Source organism: Carettochelys insculpta, chromosome 4 (genome assembly GCF_033958435.1).
Source record: "Carettochelys insculpta isolate YL-2023 chromosome 4, ASM3395843v1, whole genome shotgun sequence".
Taxonomy (NCBI): domain Eukaryota; kingdom Metazoa; phylum Chordata; order Testudines; family Carettochelyidae; genus Carettochelys; species Carettochelys insculpta.
In genome coordinates this window covers 1400826-1421705 of record NC_134140.1, presented here as the reverse complement: position 1 = coordinate 1421705, position 20880 = coordinate 1400826, and the positions used below count along the sequence as shown (strand labels likewise).

Here is a 20880-nt window from a genome sequence, read left to right as displayed (position 1 = left end):
GTGCTGCCCATCTCTTAGTCAAGCCCTTACCGTGTCCCTTCAGCACAGTCTGGCCTCACTACACAGACAGGGACTGGGGCTGCACGGGAAGACCTGGGCAGAGCCAGGCACTGAACGCTCCCAGGGCGGGAATCTCACCTGATCCGTTTTCCCAGTGCAGCACCTTACTGCAAGAGGCCACGAGCCCACCGCAGAGTGCCAAGCACACAGGAGCCACTGGCGTCTGCAGAGAGAGGGGGTGCTGGGAGCACCAGCCAGAGGGCCAAATGGGGGCCCCTTGTGGGAACCCCTCGTTTCATGGTGCCCAGGCAGGGGGGTGCCTCCAGGTGCTATCACTACTGCTCTGTCTTGTAGGGGTGAAACATGGTCTCTGCCCCGGGAGCTGGTAATCTGGGTTTCGCTCCCCCTTTCTGCTGATCCCCGTTTGCAGAAGGTTGCCCCATCTCCCCCCCGCACAGGCCCCATGCCCAGGCCCTGGCATAGCTCCGGGGGACAGGGTCCCTGCCCCGTGTCCCCCAGCACAGGCCTTGGCATAGCTCCAGGGGGGCTCCTGCCTCATGCCCCCCCATACACAGGCCCGGGCATAGCTCCGGGGGGCTCCTCACCCCATACCCCCCGCATGCCCAGGCCCCGGCATAGCTCCAGGGGGGCTCCCTGCCTCATGCCCCCCCATACACAGGCCCTGGCATAGCTCCGGTGGGGTCCTCACCTCATGCCCCCCTATGCCCAGGCCCCGGCATAGCTCCGGGGGGCTCCCCGCCTCATGCCCCCCATGCACAGGCCCTGGCATAGCTCCGGTAGGGTCCTCACCCTATGCCCCCCCATTCCCAGGCCCCAGCATAGCTCCAGGGGGGTTCCCCGCCTCATGCCCCCCATGCACAGGCCCCGGCATAGCTCCGGGGGGTTCCTCACCCCATGCCCCCCATGCACAGGCCCTGGCATAGCTCCGGGGGGTTCCTCACCCCATGCCCCCCATGCACAGGCCCCGGCATAGCTCCGGGGGGGTCCTCACCCCATGCCCCCCATGCACAGGCCCCGGCATAGCTCCAGGGGGTCCTCACTCATGCCCCCCCATGCACAGGCTCCGGCATAGCTCCGGTGGGGTCCTCACCCCATGCCCCGGGCCTGGCATAGCTCCGGGGGGGTCCTCACCCAATGTCCCCCAGCACAGGCCCCGGCATAGCTCTGGGGGGTTCCTCACCCCATGTCCCCCATGCCCAGGCCCCGGCATAGCTCTGGGGGGTTCCTCACCCCATGTCCCCCATGCACAGGCCCCGGCATAGCTCCGGGGGGCTCCCCGCCTCATGCCCCCCATGCCCAGGCCCCGGCATAGCTCCGGTGGGGTCCTCACCCCATGCCCAGGCCCCGGCATAGCTCCGGGTTGTCCCCGCCCCATGCACAGGCCCTGGCATAGCTCTGGTGGCTCCTCACCTCATGTCCCTCATGCACAGGCCCCGGCATAGCTCCGGGGGGTTCCTCACCCCATGCCCCCCATGCACAGGCCCCGGCATAGCTCCGGGGGGGTCCTCACCACATGCCCCGCCATGCCCAGGCTCCGGCATAGCTCCGGGGGGGTCCTCACCCCATGCCCCCCATGCACAGGCCCCGGCATGCTCCGGGGGGGTCCTCACCCCATACCCCCCATGCACACGCCCCGGCATAGCTCCGGGGGGGTCCTCACCCCATGCCCCCCATGCACAGGCCCCGGCATAGCTCCGGGGGGGTCCTCACCCCATGCCCCCCCATGCCCAGGCTCCGGCATAGCTCCGGGGGGGTCCTCACCCCATGCCCCCCATGCACAGGCCCCGGCATAGCTCCGGGGGGGTCCTCACCCCATGCCCCCCATGCACACGCCCCGGCATAGCTCCGGTGGGGTCCTCACCCCATACCCCCCCATGCTCAGGCCCCGGCATAGCTCCGGGTTGTCCCCGCCCCATGCACAGGCCCTGGCATAGCTCCGGTGGGGTCCTCACCCCATGCGCCCCATGCACAGGCCCCGGCATAGCTCCGGGGGGCTCCCCGCCCCGTGCCCCCCATGCACAAGCCCCGGCATAGCTCCGGGGGTTCCCCGCCCATGCACAGGCCCCAGCATAGCTCCGGGGGGGCTCCCCGCCCCGTGCTGGGGGTCTCTTGCGGCAGGGGGGCGGGGGTTCCGTGCTGGCTGCCGGGGGGCAGGAGGACCCTTGTGCTGCTCCCGAGCACGCAGCGCCCCGGGCTTTTACTCTCCGGGCCGGTCACGAAGTGCTCGAAGCCCATTTCCGGCGGGGCCCTTTCGCGGCGCGCTGCGCCCCGCACAAAGATGGCCGCCGCCCGGGAGGAGCGCTGGGCTGAGTCCTGTGCGGGGCGGAAGCGGCCCCGCGTGCGCCGGAACAGCTCGCCCCGTCCCGCCCCGCCCCCGGCGGCTGCGGTCCAGCCCGGCGCGATGAGCAAGGCCTGGCGGCGGGGGGGCGCCCTGGGCGCCGGGATGGACGGGGCCGAGGCGGGTGAGGAGCGAGCGGGGCTGGGGGCGGCCCCCGGGTCAGGGCAGGCGCGGCCCGGCCCGGCTCGGGGCTCCCCACCGCTTCCCCGGGAAAGGCGGGGGGAGGTGCCCGTGGGGGTGGAGGAGTCGGGGGGCGGGGCTGAGGGGGAGGTGCCCGTGGGGGTGGAGGAGTCGCGGGGCAGGGTGGGGGGGAGGTGCCCGTGGGGGTGGAGGAGTCGGGGGCAGGGCGGGGTGGGAGGTGGGGGGGAGGTGCCCGTGGGGGTGGAGGAGTCAGGGGCGGGGCTGGGGGGGAGGTGCCCGTGGGGGTGGAGGAGTCAGGGGCGGGGCTGGGGGGGAGGTGCCCGTGGGGGGGGAGGAGTCGGGGGCAGGGCGGGGTGGAGGAGTTGGGGGTGGGGCGGGGAGGTGCCCGTGGGGGTGGGAGTCGGAGGGGGTGGGGGGAGGACCCGTGGACAGCAAGCAGGTCCAAGCGGCTGCCTGTGTCCCCAGGGGAACAGGACGAGCCCAGCGGGCACAGCTCGCACAAGAGGAAGCACAAGAAGCACAAGAAGAAGCACAAGAAGCGGCATCACCATGAGGCTGTGGGCTCCAGCTTCTCCTCTGGGACCCTGGAGTCCAGCCCCTTGCTCCCCAAGCCCCAGCTCAAGCTCAAAATCAAGCTGGGGGGGCAGATCCTGGGCACCAAGAGGTAGGAGGGGCCCCGGCTGCTCTCGGGGACAGGGAAGGTCAGTGGCTGAAGCTTATCTCGCAAACCCACGCTCTGTAGCGGCCCAGACCAGGCTTCAGCAAGCCAGGCTACATGCCTGGAGCAGGGCAGCCTGGATGCCTGGTGTGTCAGTGAGGTCCGCTAGCCCAGTGTCCCTACTCTGCTTCCCTTCCCCAGAACACAACAAGGGCCCATCTGCCCTGGGGCCTGTCTGACGACTGCTGTGTGCGGGAAGACATGCCCGCAGCTCCTGGGGCAGCACTTGGCATGGGCGTGCAAGCTCTGCTCCCCCTAAGAGGCTGGGCATGGGCTCTCTCCCCAGTGTGCCAACCTTCACGGTGATCCCTGAGGTGCCGCGCTCCCCCTCCCCCCTGACGGTCGCGGATGACGAGGACGAGCCCATGGAGGGGGTCCCCATTGAGCAGTATCGTGCCTGGCTGGGTAAGTGCTCCATGTGAAACCTCTGCACCGTGCTCCTCCACACCATTCCCGACCAATGGCCAAAGGAGCCGGGGTCCCCAGGCGCTGCACCCAGCCGCAGCCAGGAGTAACTCGCTCAGCATTAGCACAAGGAGCTCCTTAGGCGACGGAGACAGCACAGCGGTGTTAGTACAGCCGGCCCACCTGGGAACTAACCCCCTTCTCTGTCCCTCTCCCCTCAGCGCAGGCTGGCTCCCTTCCAACTGCCGCCTCCCTTTCAAACCCAGCTGGGCTCCTCCCTGCTCTGTGCTCAGGGCAGTGGTGTCACCTGCCAGCCTAGGTTACAGCCCCCCCGGGTTATCCCCCGTCAAGTGAGCTGCTCTGCCTGTCACGCTCATGCGCCCCTTGCTACATCACCAGCCTGTCCCAGAGTAAAGGTGGGCAGAGACCTCTGGGGCAGCCACAGGCTGGTGGGAGTCCTGGGGTGCTGTGACTGTGGGAACGTGTGCAGGGGCAGCAGTGGGGCTGTGGAGAGCCCTGGGTCAGGTAGGAGCAGGATGAGCAATCCCGCCCAGCCAGGCTCAGGGTGGTTTCCCTCCTGCCGGCAGTAACAGAGCAGCTGTATGCAGCTCAAGGGACCCTGGCTTCTCCCCGGTGCGGTCTGCCCCAGTCACCTAGCTTTGGACGCCCCTTTGGCGCTGCTCCCGCCTGGCTGGCAAGGCTGCAGCTGCGGCTGCTGCCCTGGGAGCCAGGCCGGGCTCTGCCATGCTGTGAGGTGTTCGGTGGTGGCAGCCCATGATGCCCGTGACCAGAGCGAGTGCGCTGCCAGGTCTGTTGTGTGTTTGCCCCCGAGAGAACAGCCTCTTGGGATCAGGCCAGCCCCTGGCGCGAGGCGTGGGCTGGGGCGGGTGCTCACATCCCATCTGCTGGCCGGGACGGCTCAGATGAAGACAGTAACCTGGACCCATCGCCCCTGCCGGAGCTGGACTCAGAGAGCTGCGTCCCTGCCCGGGAGGACGAGGAGGAGGAGCGCTGGCTGGACGCGCTGGAGAAGGGTGAGCTGGACGAGAATGGCGAGCTCAGGAAGGAAGTGGACGAGTCGCTGCTCACGGCCAGACAGGTATGGGGCTGGGAACCTGAGCTGTGCAGGCCGGTTCCAAGGGATCAACCTCCCCCTCCACGTGGCCTAAGAAGGCTCCAGCGCTGCGTGGTGCCTGTGGCCGAGACCGGCGGAGGGTGTGCTCGCCGCTGCTCGTTGCACGTGGAGAGCAGCCGGGGTCACGCAGAATTCAGCTATGGCCCAAGCTCTGCCAGGGCGGTGCATCAGCGCCTGCGTCCTGCCAGGCTCCCTGCATTCCTTGCCGAGAGAGGCCTGCTCCCAGCCCCACATGTGCTCCCTCGAGCTGGCCAGTTTCCCCCAGGCTGGACTGGAGCCAGCCACCCTCCTTGGAAAACCCCCCTCTGCCTGTGCGTGGGCCTGACCCTGGCTCGTGCTCTGCTCCCCTGCAGAAAGCCCTCCTGCACAAGCAGCAGAGCCAGCCACTGCTCGAGCTGCCCATGGGCTACAAGGCCAAGGAGCTGACGGAGGAGATGCTGGTGAAGCGGGAGGAGCGAGCCCGCAAGCGGCGCCTGCAGGCGGCTAAGAAGGCGGAGGAGAACAAGAACCAGACCATCGAGCGCCTCACCAAGACCACCAAGGCCAAGGTGAAGACGCTGCGGGAGCGCAAGGCCAAGCAGGCCCCCTGTCCCATGATCCGCTACTGCAACACTGTGGAGCGGATCACTGTGTCCTTCCCGCCAGGGGTCCCACTGCCACTGCCGCCCCGTGCCCCGCCGCCCGTGCCCGCCCCCACGCCCTGCGGGGTCAGCGGCTGCCCCAACCTCAAGCGCTACTCTTGCTCGCACACGGGCGTGCCTCTCTGCAGCCTCGCCTGCTACCAGAAGAACCTGCAGCTGCAGGAGGCTGTTGGCTAGGGGCCCTGTGTCCCAGGAGAACGGGCACTTCCCAGCAGCTCAGGACACGCTGCTGCCCTTGTGACTGCAAGCCAAGGACCCCAGCGTCCGGGACCTCTTCTGGGACTGCCGCTGCGCCAGACTTGTTCCCTGGAGCTGTCGTATGTGAACCCCAAGCTGCTGCAGGGTTGGCCCCAGTCAGGGCAGCCTGCCCTTGTCTCTCCCCTGCTCCCTGGGCATGGGACGGCTGTGCAATGGCGTGAGCAGGGGCTGAGCTCAGCCGAGTGGGGTCTCCAGCCTGCCCCATGCGGGCAGCTTCCAGCTGGCAGGGGAGTGTCTGGGACGTGGGCAGCCCTGTGCTCTCCACCCCAGGAGAGACGTAAGCAGCCAGCACTGGCAGCTGGGGAGTCCCTGCTGCAGGTGCTGTACCCTTCCCTCCTGGGGCAGGCATTGTGCGGGGCATCGGGGGGGGTCCTCTGCTGCCTGTTAGGCTCAATAACCTGACGCAGGAGGCTGCTGAGTGGGGCGGAAGTGGATGGAGGTTGCTGGGGGGCACAGTTTGGGCTGCCCCCAGGCCCATGGGTGGGGCTGTGAACTTGACTTGCTGCCTCCTTGCAGCAGTACTGCAGCTCGGGCTCAGTGCAGTCCTGGCTGGGGGCTTGGGCCGCAGCGTTTGTGGGGAGCGTGTCTGGTGGAGTTCTGCTGGGCTGCCCCTTGGCCCCTCCTGCTCTTCCCTGCTGTGGTCCTTGGAGCTGGGCCTGGGGCCAGGGCCGCTCCTCACCTGGAACCCTGAGTAAACTGGTACAGAAGGAAGTTCTGTGGCTCCCTTGCTCTTGGGCTCGGTTGGCAAAGGCGGTGGAAGGGCGCCCGGCCTGTGACCTCGGCCACCCTTTGTCCCAGGCCCAGGGACGCTTCCAGCGCACCCAGATTTCACCAGCCAGAGCCTCGGGGAGTGGACAGGGCTGTAAGAGGTGGGGGGTGAGGTAGAGGCTGGGGAGCCAGAGCCAAGAGCTGCTTCCTTCTGATGTGCCCCGCTGGCGGAGCTCCCTCCTGTGCCCAGGCTGTGGCATGCAGCAGGAACCCGGGAGCCTGGGCTTCCTGAGACCCCCTCCCCCCCGGCTCCAAGATGCCCTTGTGAGCAGGTCAAACGTGGCCCTGGGAGCTGCAATTCCTTTCTCTTCCCTTTGTTCTGCACTCAGGCAGGCACTGCGTCCCGGCCTGGGGGCGCCTCCCCCCGTGCAGGGTGCGTCCCGGGCTCCTGTGCGGGGCACATCCCGGCCTGGGGGCACCTCCCCCGGGCCCCAGTGCAGCGTGCGGAGCAGAATATCCATTTAACTTCGGTAACTCTCCAAGTCAGGGGCTGAGGGCTGGTGATGCTGGGGCTGAGGGCCATACAGCAGTCAGACCAGTTTTCCCTGCCGCTGTCTCCAGCCCCTCCTCTCCTTGCACAGCTGTTGGCAGGGGAGCACTGTGGGGATGGGGAGCCCCTTCTGGCACGGCTGCCGGCAGCACTGGGGAGCACGGCAGGGATTGGGGCCCCTCCTGGCACAGCTGCCGGCAGGTGAGCACCGTGGGGGTGGGGGCACCTCCGCGGTATCCTGTGAGTGAGTGCTGAGTACTGGAGCGGGGCCTGGCGGGGAGGGCACCAGGCTGGACACCCTGGGCTCAAGAGCCGGCAATAGGCAGGCGAGACACAGTTCTGCTCTATTCTCTGTTCACCTTCATCCTGCACTGGGCCAGCACGGCCAGCATGGGGTCCTGCACTGCCTGCCCAGACTTCGAAGCGAGGTCAGGTTTTCAGTCCTTCCCTTGGAGGGGGTCCGGGCTGCTCAGGGCGTCCTTAATCTCCGGAAGGAAAACTGCTGCATTGGCCCAATGGGGCTCTCTGCCCGGAGGTTAAAGCTCAGCTGTTCAGGAGCCCAGGCTTTGCTGGTGTGGCCCGTCGTGGACGCGGGCGTGAACGCCAGCAGACGGTGGGGTACGCCTGCACCAGCTTGTGACGTGGTTGGTGCCTGTGCTGAAAGAGGGGCCCCGCGGGCTGCACTGGCTCATACCTGTCCCCCAGCCTGTTGTGCTGCATTCTAAGCACTGCCCTGCCTGGGACAGGTAGGTAACACTTCTGGGGGACCAGCAGCCCCTGAGGCAGAACATGGGGGGGCAGGGTGAGGGAGCAGGGCCCGGAAGGGCCTGGCTTGCAGCGCAGCAGCACGGGGTGCTGTTTGATGGGGGCAGGCGAAGGCCGTGTGTGAAAAGGGCTTGCCTGCGAGAGGGATTCTGTGGCGTGACTGGCTGGTGAGTGCTGCGGAGGGGGCAGGTGTCTCAGGGTAACACTGGCTATGAGAGAGCCCATTGCTGAGCCTGTGCACCTTGCTGTCCTGCCCTTGGCCCTGGGGGGCAGGGGGGGTCATGCTAGGTGCCCCTACTGGGAGGGGACGGGGGGAGCCTAGGCAAGGGGGGCAGAGGAGAGCTGTAAACTTGGAGGTCTGCCCTGAGGCCTTAGAGGTGGAAATAGGCAGTAGACCGTAGGCACAGGTGGGGGTCTCTACGATGGTAGGCCAAGGATCCCCATGCTGCCCTGCCCCCCCACAGCACCCCAGGATCCCCACACTGCCTCACCCGCCCCCTAGCGCTCCAGGGTCTTTATGCTGCCCTGCCCCCCCCCACAGCACCCCAGGATCCCCACACTGCCTCACCCGCCCCCTAGCGCTCCAGGGTCTTTATGCTGCCCTGCCCCCCACAGCACCCCAGGATCCCCACACTGCCTCACCCGCCCCCTAGCGCTCCAGGGTCTTTATGCTGCCCTGCCCCCCACAGCACCTCAGGATCCCCACACTGCCCCTCCCCACACTCCCTCACCCCCCCAGCGCTCCAGGGTCCTTACGCTGCCCTGCCCCACACAGCACCCCAGGATCCCCACACTGCCCCTCCCCACACTCCCTCACCCCCCCAGCGCTCCAGGGTCCTTACGCTGCCCTGCCCCACACAGCACCCCAGGATGCCCGTGCTGCCCCGCCCCCACACAGTGCCCTGCCCCGGTGGGGTCTCCACACTGCCCTCCCTCCCTCCCACAGCACCCCAGGGTTCTGCCCCGCCCGCCAGGAAGAGCCTGTGGCAACTAGTACCGAAATTGACTCCGTCGTTCTGTTGGTTAGCTCCCTTGTCAATCAAGTCGGAAAGCAGCTTAAGGGATCCATTGGCCCTGGTTTGTGTCAGTAACGATCTGGCCGCGGTCTCCTCCGGCCATTGGACAGATACCAGTTAGGTGAACGCCCAGAGGGCGGTGTCCTCCCATTTGTTATAGTAGCTAGCGGTCCTATACCAACCTGAGTCGCACCCTGCCTGTGGCCAGGCCTGCTGTCAGTCAGACGTGGTAAGGCGGGGATGCGAGCTCCATTGGCTAAGATTCCTGTCAGACACCGCCGGGCGGGTCTCGGTCTCTTTGTCTCTTGTTGTTGGGCGTGAAGAAGCGACTAGACTGCCGCTGATTGGCTGACGGACGCCACAGAACCGGCGCTGATTGGCGGCTGAATGCAGCGCCGCTGCGCATTGGCGGGAAGCACGACGGGGGCGGGCGCAGGGCCCGGGCGTGATGGCGGCGGCGCAGGCTGCGGCCCGGGCTGAGGGGACGGGCCGGGCGGCCGGGATGGCGGCAGCGGCGGCGGCGGCCCCGGCGCCGGGGGAGCGGCTGCTGCTGCGGGCGGCGGGGGCCGGGGCGGTGGCGGGGGGCCGCGGGCGGCTGTAGGCGGAGCCATGGAGCAGCCCGGGAGCGGCGGCGGCTCCGAGGGGGCCTGGGCCGCGCTGCTGGGCCGGCAGCAGCAGCAGGTACCGGCACCGGGGGGCGCGCCGGGCCGGGGCGCGCCAGGCGGGGGGGCCCGGGAGCGGGGCTGTGGCCCGGGGGGGAGGGTCCCGGGGGCGGGGCGGGGCCGGGAGCTGGGAGCCGCCAGCCGCGCCCCCCTTTGGCCGTGGCCAGCCCAGCGCCAGTGAAATCCCCCTCGAGCGACCGGCGTGCCCCCGTTGCCGCCTTACCCGGTGCGGGCGCTGCGCGGGCGGAGCTCTCCGTGCAGACCCGGGGGGCGGGGCAAGGTCCTGTCCTGTCCCGGGGGAGCGGGAATCCCCTGTGCGGACGCGGCTCACGGCCCAGCAGGGCGTTTGCCGTGGGGCTGGCAGCTGCGTGGGCTGCAGCGGCCGAAGCCGCCTTGGCCAGGACCGGTTGGCCGCCCTGTGTAGGAGGGAAAGTGCTGCCGAGTCCCTGCGGCGGAGGGTGAGCTCTGTGCCCGTTTTAAACCAGGTTGGGAAACCTGCGCTGCCTCCTGCGGCGGTGTTTGCTGAGCTCAAACTGCCCTCAGGCGAACCGCAGCGAGCCTGGTTTAGGGCGGACCGGGCTGTGCCCCGGCCGGACACCCCCAGCCTAAGCTCTCACGTTTCAGCCAAAGGGCACAGGGCTCTTGTCTAGGCGGAGGGTAACATCACACCCACAATAAGCTAGAGTAGCTTTGTGTGGACAAGCTCTCAGAGGCTTTGGAAAGGCTCAGATGAGGGTCGGGAGGGAGGCCACCCTGACCCCTGCTAAGAGAATGGGGCAGCGCCCTGCTGGGGGACTCGCCAGGGATGGTGAGGTAGGGGACTTCAGAGAGCAGCTGATGAGAGGGGTCCCTAGGGAGGGCATCGGCCTCGCTCCAGTCTTGTAAAGGTGTTGCACTTCCTCTCGTGGGCCCCGGCACAGCAGGCAGCTGAGGACTCTCCACCCTCAGTGCTAGCGGGTACTGCAGAAGATGAGTGCTGTCCTGCAGCCACGGGGTGACAGGTTGGCTCTGCAGAGGAGTGGGCGCATTGGGACGCGCTCACTTGAGCCAGCCAGAGCCCTGTGTGCTTCATGGGATGTGGCACATATCCTGGCTGGCTGCCAGATGCTGCTTGAGCAGTTGCCACCAGAGGCTCTGTGGATGCCCAGCATGCGTCCTGTAGAGCATCATGCAGCTAGGAGACCCTCAGCCATTGCAGCTGGGTCCAGTCAACCAATTGCAACTTGAGTGGTTGCAATTCCTCCAGTCAACCAATTGCAACTTGAGTGGTTCCTGGGCTTCCCTGGAGCTCTAACAGCAGGGGCTGTGCCCCTATGGGTGCCAGTGTAACGTGTGGGAGAGTGGGCGGCTAGCGGGTGGGGGGTGACTATACAGTGTGGTGGGAAGGCACCACACTGAGGGACTGGTGGGCTGTGTAGTGTGGGGCAGGAGAGTGACATGCACGGAGGGCTGGGGAGGGCTGGTAGGTGTCTGTGCAGTGAGGGGGTGACACACCAAGGTGGGGGGAGGGCTGGTGGGTGGCTGTGCAATGGAAAGGGCTGGTGGGTGGCCTGGAGTTCCTCCTCTCCCTACACTCCGAGTGCAGAAAGTGAGGCCCTGTGGAGATTTAAAAACATGCAGAGAACCTGGCATATAAACAGGCTTTGTCTTAAAACTGTCCAGTGTCACTGATTCCCTGGCCCTGGGGGTAGTTTTGGTGCCACCACCAAGTGAGGGGGAAGAAAACACCTTACCCCAACAAGACACACTTCCGTGTCTTCCTGTGGGGTACCACAAGCTCTTTAACTTCCCTTCATGAGAGCGCTGGACACAGAACCTGTCAGTTAGTACCCAACATTCGGTGGGAGGCCCAGACTCTTTGTAGGACACAGAAATCAAGTCAGGTGCTTACAAAAGCGATTGTTCACAAAACAGGAGAAAAATAAATCGTGGGGCTGCACCCAGAGAAAAATGTTTCCCTGGGATTCAGCTTAAAAGGTACAGGGACAAACACCAAATCAAACAGGAGCACAAAAGTGAACCCAGGGCAGAAAAGTCCATCCACATTTAAAATAAAACATCACCTGGAGGTGTCTAACTCTACATTGTACTTAGACCTTTCTGGCTGATTGCGCCATGGTCATGACAGTCTGATTTCATTCCAGCTGTTGGGGAGCGATCCCCCCGGCTCCTCTCCCTGCATCCAGGGAGGAGAAAAAACCTCGGGAACTTCAACAGTCACTTTACCCATTGGCTCACGTGGGATGCAGGCTACCTTAGAAGATTAACCCCATCCCTGCACTCATTCATGACAAGGGGAGGGTGGCTATGCGGTGTATGTTGTGGGGGCTGCCAGCGCAGCATGGGGGAGTGTGACACACCCTGGGGGGAGCTGGCGGGTGGCTGTGCAGTGTGTGTGGGGGGAGCTGGCGGGTGGCTGTGCAGTGTGTGGGGGGAGGGTGGCACACACCGGGGGGAGCTGGCAGGTGCCAGCACAGTGTGGGGGGAGGGTGGCACACACGCTGGGGGGAGCTCGTGGGTGGCTGCATGGTGTGTGTGGGGGAGCTGGCGGGTGCCTGCGCAGCGTGGGGGGAGGGTGGCACACATTGGGGGGAGCTAGCAGGTGGCTGTGCAGTGTGTGTGGGGAGGGTGGCACACAGAGTGGGGGGAGCTGGTGGGTGGCTGTGCGGTGTGTGTGGGGGGAGGAGCTGGCGGGTGGCTGTGCGGTGTGTGTGGAGGGAGGAGCTGGCGGGTGGCTGTGTGGTGTGGGGGGAGGGTGGCACACACTGGGGGGAGCTGGCAGGTGCCAGCACAGCATGGGGGGAGGGTGGCACACACCGGGGGGAGCTGGCGGGTGGCTGTGCAGTGTGGGGGGAGGGTGGCACACACCAGGTGGGAGCTGGCGGGTGGCTGCACGGTGTGTGTGGGGGGAGCTGGCGGGTGCCAGCACAGCATGGGGGGAGGGTGGCACACACCGGGGGGAGCTGGCGGGTGGCTGTGCAGTGTGGGGGGAGGGTGGCACACACCAGGTGGGAGCTGGCGGGTGGCTGCACGGTGTGTGTGGGGGGAGCTGGCGGGTGCCAGCACAGCATGGGGGGAGGGTGGCACACACCGGGGGGAGCTGGCGGGTGGCTGTGCAGTGTGGGGGGAGGGTGGCACACACCAGGTGGGAGCTGGCGGGTGGCTGCACGGTGTGTGTGGGGGGAGCTGGCGGGTGCCAGCGCAGCATGGGGGGAGGGTGGCACACACCGGGGGGAGTTGGTGGGTGGCTGCATGGCATGGGGGGGAGCTGGTGGGTGCCAGCGCAGCGTGGGGGGAGGGTGGCACACACGGGGGGGAGCTGGCAGGTGGCTGTGCAGTGTGTGTGGGGGAGCTGGCGGGTGCCAGCGCAGCGTGGGGGGAGGGTAACCCCCGGCCCTCTTGCTGCAGGCTCGGGAATACTGCCCGGGGGTTAAGAACCAGCCCTACGTGTGCGAGACAGGCCACTGCTGCGGAGAGACTGGCTGCTGCACCTACTACTACGAGCTCTGGTGTGAGTGGGGAGATGGGGTGGCAGCAGCCTTCCCCAGGGATGGGCCAGCACCTCCCTCTGGGGGATCCTCACTGGGGTGGGTGGAGCTCTCAGCGTCTCCCAACGGGGCGCTGTGGGGCCCTGCAGGGCACTGGTTGGGTGGGGGGGCCTCCCAGTTTCTCCCAACAGGGGGCGCTGTGGGGCCCTGGCTGGGCGGGGGGGGGTGGCTCCCAGTTTCTCCCAGCAGGGGGCGCTGTGGGGCCCTGCAGGGCCCTGGCTGGGCTGGGGGGGGGGGCGGCAGCTCCCAGTTTCTCCCAGCAGGGGGCACTGTGGGGCCTTGCAGGGCGCTGGCTGGGTGGGGGGAGGGGTGGCTCCCAGTTTCTCCCAGCAGGGGGCGCTGGGGGGCCGGCAGGGTGCTGGCTGGGTGGGGGGGGGGCTCCCAGTTTCTCCCAATGGGGCGCTGTGGGGCCCTGCAGGGCGCTCCCAGTTTCTCCCAGCAGGGGGCGCTGAGGGGCCGGCAGGGTGTTGGCTGGGTGGGGGGGGCTCCCAGTTTCTCCCAATGGGGCGCTGTGGGGCCCTGCGGGGCGCTGGTTGGGGGGGGCGCTCCCAGTTTCTCCCAGCAGAGGGCGCTGCAGGGCCTGGCAGGGTGCTGGTTGGGTGGGGGGGGGCTCCCAGTTTCTCCCAGCAGGGGGTGCTGCGGGGCCTGGCAGGGTGCTGGCTGGGGCGGGGGAGCTCCCAGTTTCTCCCTGCAGGGGGTACTGCGGGGCCTGGCAGGGCGCTGGGGCTCCCAGTTTCTCCCAGCAGGGGGTGCTGCAGGGCCCGGCAGGGTGCTGGTTGTGGGGGGGGAGCTCCCAGCTTCTCCCGGCAGGGGGCGCTGCGGGGCCCGGCAGGGCACTGGTTGTGGGAGGGGCTCCCAGTTTCTCCCAGCAGGGGCGCTGCGGGTGGGGGGGTGCCGTGGGCAGCACCGGGGCTCCCGGCGGAGGGTCGGTCTCAAGGGGGTCTCCTGCCTGTAGGGTTCTGGCTCCTTTGGACCATTCTCATCCTCTTCAGCTGCTGCTGCGCCTACCGGCACCGCCGGGCCAAACTGCGCCTGCAGCAGCAGCAGCGGCAGCGTGAGATCAACCTCATCGCCTACCACGGTGCCTGCAACTACCCCAGCTCCATGCTGGACCTCAGTGAGTGCCAGGCCCAGCCTCTGCCCTTCCCCCGGGGCGCCCGGCCCGAGCTGGGAAGCAGCTGCGCTCTGGACCTCTGCTGGAGCGGGGGCTGCTGAGCCTGCTGCCGTCACGGGCTGGGTGTGGAGTCGGCGGTAGGGCGGGGGAGCAGCTCCTGGGGGATGGGCTGCGCCGGGCGGGTGGGTCGCTGGGGGAAGGGCAGTGATTGTGGCTGGCTCCCTCAGGGTTCTCAGGTGACTCCTTCCCTTCCCGTTCCAGGGATGCTGGCTTCCTTTAAGCTGCCCGCCTACGAGGAGGTGGCTCACCATCCCAGCACTCCTCCCCCGCCCTACAGCGCCATCCTGGCCCAGCTGGGCAGGCCGCACAGCCGCCTGGGCTCCAGTCCTGTGAGCCTGTCTCCCAGCTCGGAGAACTTCACCAGCTGCTCGTGCGAGTCCAGCTGCCTCACCTCCCCCAGCAGCACGTCGCTGTCGGTGCAGCTCACGGACGAGACGGAGCGCAGCCAGGCCAGCACGCCCAGCGAGGAAGGGGGCAGCAGCAGCACCGGCGCCAGCTGGGAGCTGCCCGAGGAGCCGGTCCCACGCGAGGCCCCTGCCAAGCAGACCCTCTTCTCCTCCAACGTGGATTTCTGTGAGGCCGACTGCCACCACTGCTCAGACATCGAGGAGGAGCAGGAGGAGGAGGGTGCGGCCGAGGGGGACAGCAGCGAGCACTTCCGGCACCGGCGCCTGACGGGCGACTCGGGCATTGAGGTGGGGCGCTGCCAGGAGGAGGAGGAGGAGCTGCACCTGCTCAGCAAGGTGGGGCCGGAGTCCCCCCAGCTCTCAGAGCACAAGAGCCTCTGTGGGCTGCAGAGTGACGGGGGCAGTGAAGAACCTAGCTCGCCTGTCAGGCCTGTCTGAGCCCCCGCCCCCCTGCCTAGCAGCCCTGCCAGCGGAGCCTGGTCCTGGGGGTGAGCTGGCCTTGTCACCCTTCCCGCTGGTGGGGCTGCCTTGGCCCCTGGCCTCATCCTGCCAGGCAGTGAGAGAGGAGCCGGGGCCAGGGCAGCTGTCTGCCAGCCCCTCCTTGTCCTGAGAGTTGTGACTGGGCTCTGCCTCCAGTTCTGCTGCTGCCCTGTGTGCTGGTTGGGGGCAGCTTGCAGCAGCCCCACCTGGCTCAGACTCCGTCCTCCCTGGGCTGTGGACTCTAGCCTGGAGCCCCTGGGGAGTGCCTGGCTGGGAGGCTGTCCCCCCAGCTGTTGGGTGTGTGTCCTTCACTCTTCCGTGCTGCTGTTTGTCAGGTCCCCTGTGTAGCACTGCCTGGGGGCCATCCCCTCCTCTGTAGCGTTCCCAGGGGGACTGGGTTTTGGTGGAATTGCACGACTCAGATTATTCCTGTCCAATGGCCCCTGTCTCTGAAGTGCTTCTCCTGGGGAGCACGGGGCAGCTGGCCAGGGGCCTGCCTTGTGCCTGGCTGGGGCTGCTCTGCTGCCTCGGCAGGAGCTGTAGCCTCTGTGCAGGTGACAGGAACTGCAGTAGCGTTCTCATTATTAAAGAGATGTGGAATTGCAGCCTGGAGTGTGTGCTGGGGCTGTGGGGTGAATGTTTCCTTAGCCAGGGAGCAGGGCCGGGCATGCTCTGGCTACCACTGTGAACTGGCAGCTGAGGGGCCAGGGCACCACAAGTAAGTGGGAAGCGTGAAGACAAGGACAGTAGCCATCAGGGGTTGCTTCTCCAACCCCGTCTCTCCCCACTGTGGTGCCAGACTGAAGCGTAACAACCCTCTCCTGAGGGAGCAGGGGCAGGTCCCAGCAAAGGCAGGCCAGCCCTGGGCTGCAGAGGGCACTGGGGCTTCCGGGTGCAGGAAGCAGGCTGCTGGGCCAGCCCTGGGCTGCAGAGGGCACTGGGGCTCCCGGGTGCAGGAAGCAGGCTGCTGGGCCAGCCCTGTGGGCCCTGCGATGTTGCTTGGGGTCCCTGCTGCTGAGCAGGTGCATTGCAAGAGAACCAGCTGCCTCTGTGCACCCCTCTGTAGCCACTGAGGGCTGCCAGCCAACAGTGCAGCACTGGCTGTAGGAATGGTGCCAGCCCTAGCAGGGGGCTTTCTAGCTCCTCCTCCCACCCAGCTGATCCCTACTGATGGCAGCAGCCTGGGGAGATTAAAGCCACTCAGCTTTATTTTTTAAAAACTAGCCCCTTTCCCGCACCCTGGCACGCAATGGGCAAAGACCCCCATTAACACTCCTGAGACAGACAAGGGAACGCACGGTGCCCCACCAACAGGCCGCAGGCCCTAGTACTCCTCGGCCATGAGGAGCACCACCAGGGCAGACCAGCCTGTGAAGGGGTAGCAGCCCTGGCCCCGGCCGGTGCTGTCGCTGTACTGCTCCCAGAGGTAGCCGCTCTCCGCATACTGCCGGTACAGGTTGCTTAGGAGGTTGGCCCGCAGCTCATGGTAGAGCTCAGCAGCCTGGTGCCGGTAAGGGCCCTCGCGCCTGGCGTAGTGGTGCAGCGCCCGCACTGCCAGGTAGTTCATGTTGACCCAGATGGCCCCCCGCCAGTAGGGGGGGTCATGCTCGGTGTTGTGCTTCATGTAGAGGGGGCTGGTGGGAGCAAGCGAGCGCAGGCCATACGGTGTCCACAGCTTCTGCTCACTCCGCATGTCCCCCAGGATGCGGCCCAGGTGGGGTGAGCTGGGCTGCAGCAGCTGCAGCAGGAGGGGGAACAGGCTGACATAGCCCAGGGCCCCCACGAACTGCAGCATGGGTGGCTTACGCACCACCCGCACCAGCCGGGCAGGGGGCTGGGGCCGCCCTGGCGGCACCCTGACCTTCTCACGCTCCAGCACCACGGCCTCGCTGTGGTTGCCATAGTCAGCAAACATGCCCAGCTGCTCAGCCCAGTGCTGCTGCTCCAGCTGGGCATTGTCACTCAGCGCCTGCTGCATGAGCCGGTACTCGGCCGCTGGCTCGCCCAGCTGCTCAGCCACCTCAGCCATGACCCCCGAGGCCAGGGCCATCCAGCAGCGCAGGTCCAGGTGGCGCTCAGCCGGGGAGGGGTGGGAAGCGCGAGGGTAGTCGTCCAGCCCTGAGGTCAGCGTCTTGGGGTTGAGGAAGAGGTTGGTGTCCGGGTCCCGGCCCCGCCAGCGGAAGGTGTAGGGCAGCGGCCCCACCTGGGTGCTGTTGTACCACTCATACCATGTGCGCAGGCGGGGGTAGAGCCGCCGCAGGTAGGCCAGCTCTGCCGGGCCCTGGGCTGGCTCCCGCAGGAGCTGCTCCAGCGCCAGGAAGAGGGTGGGCGGGTTGGCAGCCTCATTGTGCTGCAGGATGAATTCCGGGGGGACCTTGGCTCGTGCCTCGTCGCCCAGGATCTGCTCCCGCGGGATCCAGCCTTCCACATTCATGAGGTCCAGCCAGTAGGCAATGACCTCACGGCTTAGGGCAGGGTCCCAGCGGGCCAGCAGCAGCTGGTGGAAGCCCTCATCCCAGAGGAAGCCCCGGGGGAAGAAGGAGCGGGAGGGCACAGCTGTGAACAGGGAGCCCTCGAGGTAGGGCAGGGGCTGCTGGCTGTGGGCAGACTGCACCAGGGAGTGCCCGTGGAAGTAGCCCATTCCCCCGAGCATGTTGCTGAGGGCAGCCTGGGCAAACCGCTGCTGCTGGAGCGGGAAGCCCTTGCGGCCCAGGGCGAAGGTCTCCTCGAAGCGCTGCTCGAAGGCGGCCACGTGGTGGGCCAGCTCCTCCGTCAGCGCCCGCCCCACCAGCGAGCCGGGGCGCCCCAGGAAGCTGCCAGACTCAAAGGTCACCTCCACGTGGCAGGGCGGCTGCAGTGTCACCTGGTGCAGCAGCAGGTGGCTGTGTGGGGCCTGGCCCAGCTCCTCCGACAGCACCGGAAACGTGTGCACAGCAAAGTAGCGGCGCTTGGGGCCACCTGGCGCCGCGTAAACAAACCGATTACTCAGGCTGTTCTTCACCACATCCGTCAGGCGGTGCAGCCCCGGGCTCCTGGCGTCCAGGTGGTTATAGCTGCAAGGGACACAGGGTCAGGGCTAGAGGGGACCGGGCCAGGACAGCCCCGCCTCCCGCAGCGCCTCCTGCTGGGACAGCCCGGTCCTCTGCCAGCCACGGCCCCGCCTCCCGCAGCAGCCCCTGCCAGGACAGCCCAGTCCTCTGCCAGCCACGGCCCCGCCTCCCGCAGCAGCCCCTGCCAGGACAGCCCAGTCCTCTGCCAGCCACGGCCCCGCCTGCCGCAGCGCCCCCTGCTGGGACAGCCCAGTCCTCTGCCAGCCAGGGCCCCGCCTGCCGCAGCGCCCCCTGCTGGGACAGCCCAGTCCTCTGCCAGCCACGGCCCCGCCTGCCGCAGCGCCCCCTGCTGGGACAGCCCAGTCCTCTGCCAGCCAGGGCCCCGCCTCCCGCAGCGCCCCCTGCTGGGACAGCCCGGTCCTCTGCCAGCCACAGCCCCGCCTCCCGCAGCAGCCCCTGCCAGGACAGCCCAGTCCTCTGCCAGCCACGGCCCCGCCTGCCGCAGCGCCCCCTGCTGGGACAGCCCAGTCCTCTGCCAGCCACGGCCCCGCCTCCCGCAGCGCCCCCTGCTGGGACAGCCCAGTCCTCTGCCAGCCACGGCCCCGCCTGCCGCAGCGCCCCCTGCTGGGACAGCCCAGTCCTCTGCCAGCCACGGCCCCGCCTGCCGCAGCGCCCCCTGCTGGGACAGCCCAGTCCTCTGCCAACCAGGGCCCCGCCTCCCGCAGCGCCCCCTGCTGGGACAGCCCAGTCCTCTGCCAGCCACGGCCCCGCCTCCCGCAGCAGCCCCTGCCAGGACAGCCCAGTCCTCTGCCAACCAGGGCCCCGCCTGCCGCAGCGCCCCCTGCTGGGACAGCCCAGTCCTCTGCCAGCCACGGCCCCGCCTCCCGCAGCGCCCCCTGCTGGGACAGCCCAGTCCTCTGCCAACCAGGGCCCCGCCTCCCGCAGCGCCCCCTGCTGGGACAGCCCAGTCCTCTGCCAGCCAGGGCCCCGCCTGCTGCAGCGCCCCCTGCTGGGACAGCCCAGTCCTCTGCCAGCCAGGGCCCCGCCTCCCGCAGCAGCCCCTGCCAGGACAGCCCAGTCCTCTGCCAGCCAGGGCCCCGCCTCCCGCAGCGCCCCCTGCTGGGAGAGCCCAGTCCTCTGCCAGCCAGGGCCCCGCCTCCCGCAGCAGCCCCTGCCAGGACAGCCCAGTCCTCTGCCAGCCAGGGCCCCGCCTGCCGCAGCAGCCCCTGCCAGGACAGCCCAGTCCTCTGCCAGCCACAGCCCCGCCTGCCGGGAGAGCCCGGTCCTCTGCCAGCCAGGAGCAGTCGCCAGAGCCAGGGCTCCCACCATGCTCCACGCTCCCCCGACAATACCTGGCATACTTAAGGGCCTCCCCGCTCTCTGTGGTGGGCTTGTGGAAGGTGATGTTGAAAGAGCCCAGCTCCTCCGAGGTCCCCGTCACAGACACCAGCCGCGTCCCCTCCAGGTGGGGCTGCAGCGTGCCCTGCCCGTCTGTGGCCACGTAGAAGAAAAGGGAGAGGAGCGAGGTCTGATCACCCACACCCTGCAAAGAGGGAGACAGGCACTGGCCACCGCTCGCCCTGGCGCCTGTGCTGGAGGACGCGGGACGCTTACACGGCTGGAGGGTGTATTGGGGCAGCCCCTGACACTTGGCAGCCAGAAGCCACCCACTGCACGACACCCCCGGGGGACAGACGCTGGGCCCAGCCTCTAAGTCTCAGCTCGAGCCGCCGGGCCGGCCACGGGACAGCGAGAGCAGGAAACGTCACACGGCCTGGGGCGAAGGGGCTCGGACAGACACGAGGCCTTACGGCTACAGCGGCTTGGGGAGTGGAGCTCGGGCTTCCCGGGTTCCGGTGCCGGGGCGGGCTCCACTGGCACCGGGACCCCGCAGGGCCCTTCATCCCCCCGGGCCCCACCTCCGGCCTGGCTGTGATCCGCCAGCTCCAGTCCCCGCCGTGCTCCCCACCCAGCCGCTTCACGAACTCCGTGCGCAAGACGAGGCCGCGGTCGCGGATCTCCTGCGCCCCGAAGCGCAGCCCGTCGTGCAGCAGCCAGCCGTAGCGGGGCAGCCCGTCGCTCTGCTCGCACGTGTGGCGCAGCTGCGGCTCCGCCGTCTGCAGCAGCCACATCAGCCCTGGGGAGGCAGGAGCGGGGTGAGCCCGAGGGGCCCGCGGCCCCCCGCCCCGCCCCGCCCCGCCCCGGCCCTACCTGCCACGGGCGGCCGCGGGCTGCGGGGCCGCATGCCGAAGTAGACGTGCGGGCGGTAGGAGCCCCAGAAGCGCTCGGGCGCGGCGCGGGGGCCGGTGGTGCCGGCGGGCAGGACGCGCGGCGCCGGGTGCGGGGTGACCACGCGGCGGGCGAGCCGCCAGCGCCCGTAGAGCCCGTAGGCCAGGCCGGCGGCGAGCCCCAGCGCGGCCAGCGCCAGCAGCGCCCAGCCCCGGCCCGGCCTCGCCGCGGGCCCGGCCCCGACTCCGGCTCCGCCGTCCCGCCGCGCCGCCTTCTCGGGGCCGCGCCGCCTGCGCTCCCGCGCCATGGCCGCGCCGGCCGGACAGGGAGACCGAGCTCGCCCCCGCGTCAGCGTGCGCCGGCCCCGCCCCTCGCGTCACAGGCCGTCAGCCCCGACCTCGCGTCACAACTCGCCGGCCCCGCCCCGCGCGTCACAGGCCGTCAGCCCCGACCCCGCGTCGGCGTCACTATTCGCCGGCCCCGCCCTCCGCGTCACAGGCCGTCAGCCCCGACCCCGCGTCGGCGTCACAACTCGCCGGCCCCGCCCCGCCCCATCCGAGCTCACCTGCTCCACGCCCCGCCTCGGCGTTCGCCGGCCCCGCCCCCCGCGTCAGAGGCCGGCGGCTCCGCCCCC

General features: G+C 68.5%; 3 protein-coding genes across 4 annotated transcripts; 2 read left to right on the top strand and 1 right to left on the bottom strand.

Moving 5' to 3' along the window:
* The first annotated feature begins 2296 nt into the window (after window positions 1-2296).
* INO80B (INO80 complex subunit B) lies at window positions 2297-6368 on the top strand. The gene is made up of 5 exons (XM_074992151.1): window positions 2297-2483; window positions 2966-3164; window positions 3505-3623; window positions 4547-4722; window positions 5112-6368. Exons 1-5 carry the CDS (start codon window positions 2300-2302, stop codon window positions 5574-5576), a joined length of 1143 nt encoding a protein of 380 aa, XP_074848252.1. The 5' UTR covers window positions 2297-2299; the 3' UTR covers window positions 5577-6368.
* Window positions 6369-9129: 2761 nt separating this feature from the next.
* Window positions 9130-15572, top strand: WBP1 (WW domain binding protein 1). The gene is given in 5 exon segments (XM_074992152.1): window positions 9130-9274; window positions 9277-9377; window positions 12767-12869; window positions 13862-14023; window positions 14282-15572. Coding segments are annotated over 5 exon segments (1140 nt in total). The 5' UTR covers window positions 9130-9144; the 3' UTR covers window positions 14926-15572.
* Window positions 15573-16157: 585 nt separating this feature from the next.
* Window positions 16158-20612, bottom strand: MOGS (mannosyl-oligosaccharide glucosidase). 2 transcript variants are annotated; one of them, XM_074992133.1, is made up of 4 exons: window positions 20229-20612; window positions 19937-20154; window positions 19370-19560; window positions 16158-18020 (listed from the first exon to the last, which is right to left on the bottom strand). In XM_074992133.1, the coding sequence occupies exons 1-4, from the start codon at window positions 20551-20553 to the stop codon at window positions 16292-16294; spliced, it is 2463 nt and encodes an 820-aa protein (XP_074848234.1). In that variant the 5' UTR covers window positions 20554-20612; the 3' UTR covers window positions 16158-16291. The 2 variants fall into 2 exon arrangements, with proteins under 2 accessions (XP_074848234.1, XP_074848235.1); XM_074992134.1 differs by lacking the exon at window positions 19937-20154 and having other exon boundaries at window positions 19370-19508; window positions 20229-20611.
* Window positions 20613-20880: the final 268 nt, after the last annotated feature.